This window comes from Apus apus, chromosome 4 (assembly GCF_020740795.1).
Source record: "Apus apus isolate bApuApu2 chromosome 4, bApuApu2.pri.cur, whole genome shotgun sequence".
Taxonomy (NCBI): Eukaryota; Metazoa; Chordata; class Aves; order Apodiformes; family Apodidae; genus Apus; species Apus apus.
In genome coordinates, this window is record NC_067285.1 from 56,887,831 (window position 1) to 56,901,347 (window position 13,517).

At 35.3% G+C, this 13,517-nt stretch overlaps 1 protein-coding gene across 1 annotated transcript in view; it reads right to left on the minus strand.

Annotated features, from left to right (window-relative positions):
- The window catches only part of TTC29 (tetratricopeptide repeat domain 29), a 127,585-nt gene that overhangs the window by 75,534 nt on the left and 38,534 nt on the right, over window positions 1–13,517 (minus strand). Inside the window, exons 5-6 of the mRNA XM_051617862.1 lie at window positions 4,093–4,305; window positions 9–94 (exon numbers count right to left, since the gene is read on the minus strand). Coding sequence (XP_051473822.1) covers window positions 9–94; window positions 4,093–4,305 — 299 coding nt within the window. The remainder of the gene's footprint in view (window positions 1–8; window positions 95–4,092; window positions 4,306–13,517) is intronic.

Sequence of the window (13,517 nt, forward strand, 5' to 3'; positions counted from 1 at the left end):
AAACTTACTGATAATGCTTCCTCTTGTTGTCCAGCAAAATTATATGCTAAACTTAAGCAATATGCAGCTTCTCCTTCCAACTTCATATCACCTCCTAAAGAAAGGATTAAAGCTACAGTTACCCATGTAATCTGAACAAAATTACATTAGTACAGACAGTTCTTGCAGGTTCTTAAATAACTCATAGATATGTAAATACTGTAGTAACTTCTTCCTTCTCCTTAGCCTTGCCATTCGTCTCTTTCCAAAAACACACAGTAGTAACTAAAAATAGAGGCTGTGGATTTTAAAAAACTTAAACAAGAAAGTTCAACGAAGTTAGAGAAAATATCTTCCAGTAAGTAATGCAGTGCAATCACTTTAACATGCTGTAAAGTTCTCTGTCATGAAATGCTCACAGGAAATCATAGTATCCTCATTATATATATTTGAATATAAAATAGAATAGCATATATAAAGAAAAGCAGATGTATATCATAAATCCTAAAATAGAAACACAAATTATATGGACCGATACACTGCTAATGTGAATCTTGGTGAAACACCAAGAAAGAACTATCAGTAAACCAGGTTCTTATTTCTTATTCTCACTGTTATTTTTGCAAGCTACTGTAGGATAGAGTAGCTTAAAAAAGGGGTAATTTATACTTGCAAGCATTAGTCACAGAAAACTCTTCACAGGCAGTTGATAACTGAAGTGCATCACACTTTTCCCTGTCAGGTTTTATTTCACTAATACTAATCTAACAAACAATGAGGCAAAAAGACATAGAAACAAATTTTCACAGAGGAATAATAAGTTAAAAGTTGCTAAGGATATAGAATGCTTCCTTTCTTACTTAAGAGCAGTCTAGGAGTCCAAAGTGGGTAACAGCTAATCCTAATTCATAAAACAAAATAAACATAGATGATGGTCCAGAAGGATAGAATGGATATGACAGCTGGCAACCAGAGCCAGTACAGGTTTAACTAAGTTGTTTAATAGGGGCTTCATAGACAGAGGCTGTGGTTCTGGAAAGGGGACTGGAGAACTCATCTGAAAACATCTAAAGCTTAAATGTAAAGAGAATGATGGCAAGTATACTACACATAGTGACATACACTACATGTCTCAGGAATCTATGGAAAGTGATTGATTTGAGGTAAGGGCATTGGAACACCTGCCTGCTCAGTGCATTTTGGAAAGGCATCAGATGCATTTTGACAGCCTCTTCTTTCCCAGCAGTTTCCACCAGCAATAGGAAGAAGTAGCAGCAGTTTTGCTGTAGCTATGGGTTAAGCATGCATTATAGACAACAGCTGCAAAAAAACCTAAAAGGTTGTATTTGATCAAGAAAAGCAGCTGGAAAAGGTGAAGAAGTTTTTGGGTAAACATGTCTGTCTTCAGCTAATTAACTGTATCGGCATTATCAGTATTCGGATCCATACTCCCAAGAGAAAAGATCTAAACAGGCAGCTCACCAAACAGATCAGCTAAAGTGGACTGCACATAAAACCAAAGTCAGTTATTTAGTTGTAAAATTAAAAGAAAAACTTACTCAAATACAACCATACACCCTCACAAGAAAAAAAAAAAAGCATTTGCAATGTTTTTGCATTGAATTCCTGCCCCAAAAGTCCAGCTTGGCTTATTCCCCAAGAATTACCACATAAAAGCATTCAGATTTCAAATGGTGTTTTAAAATTATATTTTTTTTTCATGAGATGAGGCAAGATGAGAAATTTGTCTTCTTTAGTATTGACATAATTGAAGAAAATACAATAATAATAAAAAAATTATTTTCCAGCACTTAAAAAAAAAAAAAAAGGCAAAAAATCACCTTAGATGCCTGAAATCTAGTTAGTTTTTTCCAAGAGCTGGTCTAATAAAGATATTTCTTTTTAGGAACATGCCTTGGCTTCACTGAATTATACCTTTATATAGATGGCTGTAATATACTGTTTACCTGTACCATCATACATTTATGTGTAGAAAAAAAATAATTTTTAAAAAAATATTTTTAACTTTTTAATTTTTTTCTTCCCATTTTTGGAAGTTTTATTCTATCTATATTAATTGTGTGTGCAATTCCTGTGCAAAATATGCCCCTTATGGAACACCATGAAAGGCTCTTGAATTACTGTGCACAGAAAAAGATGATTATTCGAGACTTCCTATCCTAGTTCTGAGAAGCACTCCAACAATCATCTATGATAATCATCTAGGAAAATTAGGTCTGAAAAAATGGACATTTAACAGCATCCTTTGAGAAACAAATATTAGTAAGATTTCTGAAAACTCTGGAAAATTATGTGTATTTTCATAAAGTCAACTTGTAAGATTTGACTTCTTTTCTGTTCCCTCCCATGTGTAAGAGAAGATTCAGAGCATGGTATTTCTAGCTGATCAACATCCACATTATATATAACATTAAAATGCTATTCTAACTTCCCCTAATTTTAAACTTAACCAGACATGGTCAAAGCTTCTTAAACAAGAAGGTAACCAGGAGTATTCAGCATGAATTTATGAGAGAAAAATTGTGCTTCACCAACCTGGCAGTCTTCTAGAATAAGATGCCTGGCTTGGTGGATGAAGGGAAAGCAGTGGATGCTGCTCCTCTCAGTTTTAGTAAATCTTCTGACACCATCTCCCAAAACGTCTCCATACACAAGCTGATCACTTATGGCTTAGGTAAATAGACAGTAAGGTAGCCTGAAAACCACCTGAGTTGCTGGCATCAAGGTGCTGTAAGCAGCAGCATGAAGTCCAGTGGGGGACCAGTCACTAATGCTGTACTCGGGGTTCAATACTGGCACCAACACTGATTAATACCTTCATCAATAACCTAGATGGTTCAACCAAGTGCATCCTGAGAGTGTTTGCAGGAAAAACAAAATTGGGGAGGAATGGCTGATTCACCAGGTTGGTGGTTGTGCTGTCATTCAGAGGAACCTCAGCAGACTGGCGCGATGGGCTGCTGGCACTCTCATAAAGCTCAGAAAAGGGAAATGCAAAGTCCTGCACCTGGGGACAGAGAATCCCAGGCACCAGCCCAGGCTGTGGGCTGACTTGGGGGAAAGAAGATTGACAGAGAAGGACCTGGGTTTCCTGGTGGACAACAAGTTGCCCATGAGACACCAATGGCCACTCATGGCAAAGGCGACCAAGGGGCTCCCTGGGCTGCATTAGGCAGAATGTATTGGAGTGAGTCCTGAAAAGGGCTGCAAAGGTGACTAAGGAACTCAGCTCATTTGTCCTAGGAGGAGAGGCTAAGGGAGCTGGGACTGTTCAGACCACAGAAGGCTCAGAGGGGAATTTCATCAAAGTGTACAAATTTCTAATGGCAGAGTGTGAAGAAGAGGTGCCAGGCTCTTCTCAGTGGTGCTCAGAGACAGAACAAGAGGCAAGGGGCACAAAATGAAATTCCATCTGAGCTCAACAAAATACTTCAGGGTATTTGAATAGTGGAAAATATTTTCCAGGATCGTTATGGAGTCTCCACATGTGGAGATACTATTAACTTGGTTGGATATAGTCCTGCACAGCTTGCTCTAGTTGACCCTGATGATATCCAGATCTCCTTTCCTACCTCAGCTATTCTGTGATTCTGTAACTTTTTACTTTAGGTTTTAAAGTATTTATGTGTATTAAGATATACAGCAGAAATCTTGTTTGCTTGTGATAGAAAACTGTTTTTTGCAAGTCCTAAATAACCATGTAGTGTGAAAAGGTAGTGATCCAGCAGATAATATAACTCAAAAATTGCCAGATCAACAACAACTAGCCAATCAAATTCATTGAGCTGAGCTTCCACCACTGAGCTCACTTTCTCATTATAGATTCAACCATTTTATACTATTATTCCCACAAGGTTGTGTGGTTTGTGTTTTTTTGGAAATAAAGCTTTCAGGAATCTAAAAGATTCTTTGTTGTCAGCAAGAATGCATTTCTGCTTTAGTGAGATCTGGATGTGTATTGATAGCATTTGTCTTTGAATTTAACAGGAAATAATCACCCAGTCAAACACTTGACAATTCCCACTCCACTCCTGGGAAAATCATGGCATGCACATCAAATAAAAGAATGTGAAAGTATTATTTTCCACCTGCCTTCTTTTGCTAGTCTTAAAGCTTTCTTTAGCATTTTGATGGCCTGTTGGTGTTCTTTGGTTTCTAGCATTTTGTCTGCTAGTAAGGTATAAATTCTCCAGAGATGTTCACACGCCAGCGAATTGTAAGTGTGGCCTGTTGCAACTTTCCATGTCAAACCCTCTGTTAGCTGATAAAACGCTTCATAATGCTCAGCAGCTTTCATAACACGACCTGAAAAATAGAATTTGTAATTACAATCAGTGTAATCAACAACATTTCAAAAAGTTATTAGTCTATAATAATTTTCTCATTAGGAACTAAGTTGCAGCCAATAATTTCATCGATTTTTCAAGCATCTTCAATATATAACCTACAGATCACTGAAAATATTGCCAAATCTCACAGTTTACAGTAATGCTGTAATTTAAACTTACTATTTTTTAAATTAGCTTTTCTTTGTAGATTCACAATGTTGGGGATGTGTGATCCCAAGGATGTAAAGTCAGAAATTTCTAGAAAATACATCTATTATAGATTCATTAATATAGTCTTTGTAGATCTCATATTTCAAAATCACATCTATGAATAAATAATCACAATTCAAACTGCTCCTCAAGCTTTTTTTTTGCTGTAATGAAAACCTATGCTGAAAGATTTGAAATGGGGATAATAGAGGTATAAAAAATGCGGGGAGGAGGAACCACATTTATTCAAATAAATTAATTGACAAAAAAAGGATTATTATTGAAAGTAATTAATTTAATAATTATTACTAGGCCAACTCTGGTGAGTTTATGTAGCAAATGTACTGGAAAAGCATTAATCACTAACAGAGAAATTGTTTAACCTGAAGTAATAAACTTGAAGGTCTTCAAATGTAGGAAAGTTTGAAGATAAAGTTAAAATCATTTTAATATGCAAGTATTTCCTCCCTTCCCTCTGCCTTCAACTACATTTATCTGTGTAGACATGCAATCTAGGATTTCTGGACACTGTAAATTCCAAACCCCTTGAAAGAAGAGAACAGTTTTTCTTTATATATAATGGGTACAGAAAAAGTGCTGGGAAGCAGGTAAGATGAGAACATTTACATATATAAGAGGAGAAAAAGAATTCTGGTCACAGTACCTTGTTTTGCAAAGACTGTTCTATTGCAGGGAGAACTGTGAATGTGACCCTTCTTTCTAAGTTTGTGTGCACGATGGAGTAATCTTGTCCCATAGATCAGCAATATATCAATTGCTACTTCTATTAAACAAAGTTTAGTTTAGATGTGTTTGCAATTTACACATCTTCTGAAACATAATTTATAAGGAATTATTACTGTTTTGAAGATAACTTTTACAGTCCTGCATGGAAATTGCAAAAAACAACAAGGACGGAGAAAAGTTGCTTCTCAATTGTAGGAAAGGAAGGGAGAAAAGCTTGGAGAAGGACCTTCTCTAAGCATTCCAAGAGAAAATGGGACTAGTTCCCCAGGCCTCCAGACAACTCAGAGGCAGTGGAACAGCTAAGACAGATTTGTCTTATTAACTTAATTTAGATTTTTCATTTGCATATATTACCCTTTTATAACCATACTTCGCAATATAAAATGTAACTCCTAACTTTATTAGAATTAAATCTATTTTCACATAAACTTCTCAGATTAAGAAAATGAGTACAACTAAAATTGACAAGCACAAGAAACTTCTCTTTCAGAGAAGCAATTAATTAAATTCATTTCACAGACAAATCATTTTAAGGCTCTATAACCTATGATTCAAGTAAGAGTCCCAGAAGGTACAACAAAAAGTGCTGAAAAGTGCCAGATGGAAGGGAAGACAGCAAGCTTTATTCAGTTCCACTCTAGCTAGGGACTGATACCAATGAGATGGCCCTAAACATTGGAAAAATCTTATTGTCAGAGTAGCTATCAGATCCTGCAAAAAAACCCAGGAAATCATAAATACATTGTTTCCAAAAGAAATGCAAAATGAAATTATCATGGCCAGTACGAGCTGTTTAAGTATTCACTGACAGTACTTAGTAAACAGAGATGCAGACTTGCTAAACCAAGATGAAAACTTTTGTTCATTCTACAGAGACTTCCAATCTGAATTTGAGTTTCTGCCTATCCAGTGCATCTAACTTTTTAGGGGAAGTCCAACTCAGAAGTCAACAGAACTCTAGCTATCCAAGTTGCTAAATCCAGATGTAAGATATGAATTGAAGAAGCTGGCGTTGGCTTTGGGATAAATGATGGAAAGTTGAGTTCAAACTCAATGCTGATAGCTCGATCTAGCATTTCATCCACTTGGATAAGCATATGCAGAGTCTGCCTTGGAATTGTCCTCAAAGTTTATTAAACAGCTGATTGTCCTTTTGAAAGGATACTGCTGTACACTTAAGAGATCTAGTTTCACTACATGTGTAATGGATTCTTTAGAATAACAGAGTTTGATTCACATGTAACTCAAAAACTTCTAGTAAGAATGGGATGCAGCAAACAAAGCAATGGTACCACCCAGCTGCATAATTTGAAGCTAAACACAGTACCTGAGTTTCTCCTAAGACTCAGTAATGTCATCTCTTAACAGGACACATCATTTAAGTAAATACTGCGTGCAACCTTCAGAACTACTGTTTAGATTGTTAGAACTATCAGGTATGGTAATTCTTACCCATGCTTCCTCATTTGCAATGTCCCCTGAGAAAGTTTCTGTCAGACTAGAAATTGAACTCATATATTCCATGTACCCCATAGTTCTTAAGAGTTGACCTAACCATAAGAGCTGTGACCTGACATCCTTTTTGCCAGATCTCAGTGAAACCTCTTCAAAAACAATCCATCAACATCAACTTTCAAAATACAAAAGCAATATAGTATTTTTGTTAGTATTCAAATGGAACTAAATTACATTTGGCTTCACTGAACTATCAAAAAAGATTATGAAGTAAAAAGTAATAGAATCTGCTCAAAGAAACACCAAAAATATGCTGCTGAGAAAATAAAAAAAATCCTAAATGAGGAAGTGATCAAATTCCTGACCAGAAAGCCCTTACATGGCTATACCTTTTATTATTGAAGACTCTTTAAAGTAATACTAGCTATTTGGAGATCTCTCACATTCATGGAAGGTTAAACACTTTAGACTTTGGAATTCATTTCTCCATGAAAATAATCTGAAATCCCTTGTTCTCATTGGCAAACAACATACCAGCCTGTTTCTTTAAATCATAATGTTTATGTGAACCTGGAATGTTGTGGAAAAATAATGCGAAAGGGGGGTGGGGGTTCTAGGGGAGGGGGGAGTGTTCTGGTGGCAAGTTTAGTCACTGTCTTGACTCAGTTCAGTTGGAATTGATCCGGCCAGTGCATTCCAATTTTTAAACACTGAACTACTGCAACTGTTAGATGTAGAAATTGGTAGACGCTGTCTGAAAATCTTGAAAAAATTAAAATAAAGTAATAAGCCAATTACAAAATATTTCTGAGACACCTGAGCAGTGACAAGTTTTAAATTACTTAGCAACTGAAATAAAATTTTTTAAAAAGAGCAGCAAAATGAGAGGAAAAATGGGTATGAAAATCACTTGGAATAGTTTGTCATAGTGTATCTTCTATGCTATTCTTAGGAATTCAAAGACAAAAATCCAGAAGATGTTTCTAGGAAATGTATACTTGAAAAACCTATTTGCAAAATGTTACACAAAGCAGCATAGCTATTTTCAGTCAATAATATTAATAGCAATTGCACATTTCTTTTCCCACTGCCATGCAGAAATTAGTTCAGTGTATACCAGATGGAGTCTGAGAATCTCTGGTATCTCTTCCCTGTTTATAAAACAATTAAAAAACCAGAAATATAACTCCTAAAACATACACACTACCACTTCTAAAATGTTATTGTTTAATGTAGCTCAAGATATAACAAAAGAAACCCTATCAGCAATGGTTTAACTTACATATGGGAGGTAAACACTGTCACAATATAATTTCTGGAGTAAAAAAAATCAGTTTTAAACAATTATATATGACACTGCCACTAACAGTATCACATTTTAGAAATTACTCTCATTTTCATAGCAACTACACATGTATGCATAAAGATTTGTGCTACTGTTTTCACTGAGTTGCTTAGAAGTTAAAAAAATAAATCTATTCATTCAAGCAAAAGAACTCAATGTAATTTTGTAAATACTGAAGAGAAACGTTTTTGCATTATCTAAAACTTCCTTTATAATTCCCCTCCCTAAAACCCACTCCAAAAGTATACATTTGTTATGTCAAAATAGATATCAAACCAAATGGGGTACATATGGAGACCACTATTTTGATTTTTTTTTTTTTTTTAAGTAGAAAGATTGACTAGATATTAACACAAATGGGTTTAAATGCGAAGCTGCCATAAAAGCAGGCACATAAATGTAATTCTCCCAGCCGCTATTTTGATGCACATTTTTGATTCCATGAATATTTTATGAAATGGCCCAAACTAAAGCCATATAACATTCCTGCATTACTGATGCTTGCGCCCGTAAGCTACAAACATTAGAGGCATGATTGAGTGCATTAAAATGAACTCATTCAGCAGTGCATTGATTACTTGAAGGAGAAAAAAAAAAAAGTTACTCCCACTTAAGAAAACAGCACACAAATCTGAAGTTTTCAATACTGAAATTAATGATAGCAAATTTGAATAACGTGGTATTTAATAAATAAAGGCAGTGCAAAACTATCTAGAATTCCCTATATCCAGTCCTGACACTAATTAGGTGAGATGTTAATTAGGTTCACAGATTGCTTCCAGTAGTGTACAGGTAATTTAAAATGTCACAGTCTGCAAAATGCAGTGACTGACCTGTTCTAGCTCCATGCCTCAGCATTACTGAGAGGGCCCCATGATTTCCTTTTTTACCAACTCATACATTTACCCCTGAAAATAATGCCACAGAAACAACTGCACAAAACCGTGATGGGTCTGTTAGGTGCATTTCTTCAGCAGCATTAGTCTAATTGGAAAGCCCAGTTAATTCTAAATTGTAAACAGTTGTTGAGGATTTCAGAAAATATTCCATTTCAGCTTAAAATAATGACCTAAAGGAACAATAAAACTTTGTGTGTGTCATAGTATATTTTAATCTAGAACTAGGACATCTTTTGTAATCAGTTTTTTCACTGTAGAATGTGAACATAAAATCTCCTTGAAGCAACAGTTAACGGTGGCAAAAAAATAAAAATGTTATTACTGTTCTAAAAGATACAGGCTTACATTTCAGTTTAACTGCCTAAACTTCTTGTATTACTTTTAGTTTCCTATATTCAATTACGATAATTATGGTAGCACTATTCATGAACTAGTTAAGAATCTGTCACAGTTTCCCATGTGAGCCACCATCTACAGAGGCTCTTCTGACTCTTTTAACAGAGATGTGTTGGGAGGTGGAAAAAAGCTCACAAGAATCAAACAAGGCTCTTATTCAGTAAATAGTTGAACAACTCTGCACTCCTGAGGTAAAATTTATTGTGCAGAAGTCACTGTGACTGATCTCACATGCAAGAACCTAGGTTTATGTGCCACGTGCAAAAGCAAGACAAAAATTGTGGAAGAGATCCAAGATAAAATTTTGCCGTTCCAGAAATGTACAAGTTTCCTGTAAAACGACCAATCATCAGGCTACAATAAAGATGAGTATTTGTAAGATAAAGGATAAAAAGTTATTTTCATTTACTATACAGGAGCCGGTAACACTTTTCAGAAAGATTCCACAGGAAATTTTAGCAAAAGAACATTCATAAGAACATTGTAATGAACATGCTGGTTCATCATGGGGTATTCTGACAGTTTCCCCAATTTGCCAATACACCAGTAGATCTCTCCCTAGAGTTTAACCTGCAAAAGGTCAATTGATAGCACGCCTCTTAAGTTGAAGGCTTGAGAACATAAAGGAGAAGGAAGGAGGTAAAAACAAAGTTGAGCATCACAAAATCTCTGATACAACATTTGTGGACTGAGACTGCAGAGCAAAAAGATGGTATTTTTTGTTCTTTGTCTGGGTCTATGCTAATCCTTGGTATTACAGTTTAGAGAATGACATGTTATTTGTGCTGACATTAGACAAGTAAGTACCTGTTGGTTGAAAAGAAAAACAGACCTCCAGGAATCCAGTGTCCATTAGATCATCTATAGTCTTGTGCCCTGAGGACCTAAATTACTTGTCTTAAAGCTCAAATACTCAAAATATACCTATACAAACTTCAAGGGCAGTGCATATTGTAGCACCCACAGTACCTGGTACTTTATATCGGCTACACATTGCAATATTAAATATGCCCCAAAAAGGTGCTGCTTAAAGGGTTCTTTAAGAGATACCTCACAATCTAGGAATAACATTAGTTTCTCTGGTTGCTGCCTGTCTACTCTTCAATTCCTACCCCTCCTGCTGCCAAAGCTACTCAGTTGCAAAGAGGGAAGGGTTTCCCACAGGCAGTTGAAACAACAGGTGCTTTGAGGACAGTTTACTGTGGACCAGCAAGACAAAAAAACTGTAATTATCAGGAAAGCACATTATCAGAAGAGCTGTTGTGAAAAGATTTCTTGTTCTTACAAGAAAGCACAAAGACTAAGTACAGGAGGAACAGCCTCTGATGCAGGGGAGTCTGGAACAAATATTCTCCTCTTGCCTTTCCTTCCATTTACTGCACCAGCCACTGTACCCTCAAAATTCTGGGTTAGCTCCAGGCCTCCTTAAGTTGCTTCTGGCTCTACATAAAAATCTCCCAGATTTTCTCTAAGAGAAATACAGCTACTCCCTAGGTGGATTGCTGCTACTCAGAGTAACTCTACAAAGAAAATGTGGTGTTAATTACATGATTTCCCCCAAAATGATATGCACCCAGACCTCACATATACATTACAATGAGTGGTACAAAATATAATGTATAGACATATATGAAAGACAATTATAAATCAAAGAGTGATTTAATCCTAATCATAATGTAAAATCTAAAATGGTAAAGGAAGGACAAAATAAGGCTTTTATTCAGTAAATAGTTGAACCACTCTGGACTCCTGAAGTAAAATTAGTTGTGCAGAAGTCACTGTGATTGATCTCAGATATAAAAACTTGAGTTCATGTGCCATCTGCAAAAGCAAGACAAAAATTGTGGAAGAGATTTAAGATAAAATTGTGCAGTTCCAAAGTACATTGTATCAGTAATTCTTCCCTTTGTTTTAGGCTTAACTATGGAAAAAAATGTTCAGATTTGATGGATTTTCACAGAAGTTTAGGTCTGAGGTACAACTTAGAATTTCTGAAGGCTTTGCTACACTGTAGTTGCACAAACTGATGAAGCAACACTTTCTCCACATGCAAACTTCAATGAAAAATGTCCTCTTATGAGGTCAGCATCCAACTTCAGGAAAAAACATGACAAATGAACACATCCCATGTGAAAACTCCACTAACTTTTCTGCCCTACATTCATATTCAAATGAACCAACCCAGAAAATTTTGGTTAACAATTAAAATGCCTTTATCATTTTAGGTTAACATGTTTTATGAAAGGAATATTTGTGAGATGCTTTCTTCTGATTTATTATTAAAAATAAACTTAATTATGTTATATTATATATGATATTGTTTACTAAAATAAACAATAAAGTTATAAACAATCACTTTTTTAATATATGTCAATTTTAATCTAGAGGAGAACATTGCCAACAATGTTGAATGCTAGCTGAATGACAACATGCCCACTTTAAAGAGAATGGAATTCTTTCTTCACAACAACCTTCAAACCTACTTCTTTCATGTTTGCAAAGCATCAAAGTTCTTTCTGTATGCAAAGGCTACCTAAGATGCAAAATGTATTCAGGAAGCTCTCAGTGTAAGGCTCCAGGCTCTGAATAAGAGCAGGCCCACACTCAGTGGGATGCTCACACTTCAGGTTTCACAAATATTTCATTGTTTATATGCAGATACCCAAACGCAGAGAGGGGAGGGAGGTGAAAACACAGTGATGAATATTGAAGAATGGCACAAGTTTTACAGTTCTGTTTATCAGTGTTTAAGGGTTTTGTATAGCTCAACAAAACCAAATGAAAACAAGTTCTATTACTATTTAATTTCAAAGAGCAATATGATAATTATCTTTTAAATACAGAAAGTGACACTGAAGCAGATTAGTCTGACTAAATTACTGTTTTTGCTAATTCATGTAAAATGCTTGCCTCAGTTGAAATTTTTCTTTTTTTGGGTAGTGATTACTTTTTATTGAAATTTTACCCTGTTCCTCTTACTTTTAACAGCTTCCAATAATAAATTTAATACCAGATGCAATGGTCCAGCACTGGAGCTGTGGTGTTTCGTAGATTAATCTACCTCAGAAGGATCCTTTGAGTAGAAGGTTGGACTAATGACCTGCTGAGCATCCTTACAACTTGAATTATTCTATGATCCTCTGAAGAGTGATATATATTTTTACTAATAGCTTCATAATATTTGTTTTACCTGTGACTTCTACAGACTGTTGAAACTGGCTGAGGACATGTAACCTCATCAGCTCTCAGTCCCACTATGAAGGTACCTCTGGAAACAGTCCCTGCTTTATCAATTACTGAAAGGAAACATGGCCTTCAGGAAAGCTTATGATGACACCTGCCAGTTCAGCTGCTATAGTCCAAGACCTTGCAAAGCTTTGAAGCAAAAAAGTTTGTGAGTGGGCAGCTTTGAATGAAGCTTCAGTTCATTACTACTCATTAAGCAGTAAATAATTAAAATACCCTGGAAAAGACAGGTAAGATACAAGCAGCAATGTCAGTAATAGACATGAAAGAGAAGAGAGTGGAAAAAGAATTAAAAAAGCAAAGAAATAATTCATTTGAAGCTTTAATAAAGTTTCATTTGCAGTCTTGTTTAAAGATATATCAGACTTTAGGGATGTAACCTAATTACATTTTTATTCTAAGTTCTATGCAAAGACCTTGGTCTTTGAATCTTTAACACAGATCAAACATAGTGTAATTTACTCATGGCTATCAATACTTTAAAAAGATCTCTTCATTAAATGTCATAGTCCTATGAACATGCCCATAAAGCAAACAGAACAATATTTGATAACAAAAACATTATAGAAAGACTTCAGATTTGTACAGGTGTATATAAACAATTCTCATGAGTGCTACAGCTTATATTCAAGTGTACATAAAACGTTTTTTCTAAATATTTCTGATACTATGTCTTACATAGTTCAGTTTAAAGAGAAATACTTCTTCAGTAATTCTGGGATGTATCTGAAAAGGAACTTGACAATCACCAAATATCGAGGAAGAGAAACTAATTTAAGACTTAATATTTTTTTGTATGTGTCAAAGCTTTTAAGGAAAACACAAATTACAAAGTTTAGAATTAGCAGTATTGCACTGCTGTGAATATTTTGAAGAGCTTCTCATTACAAA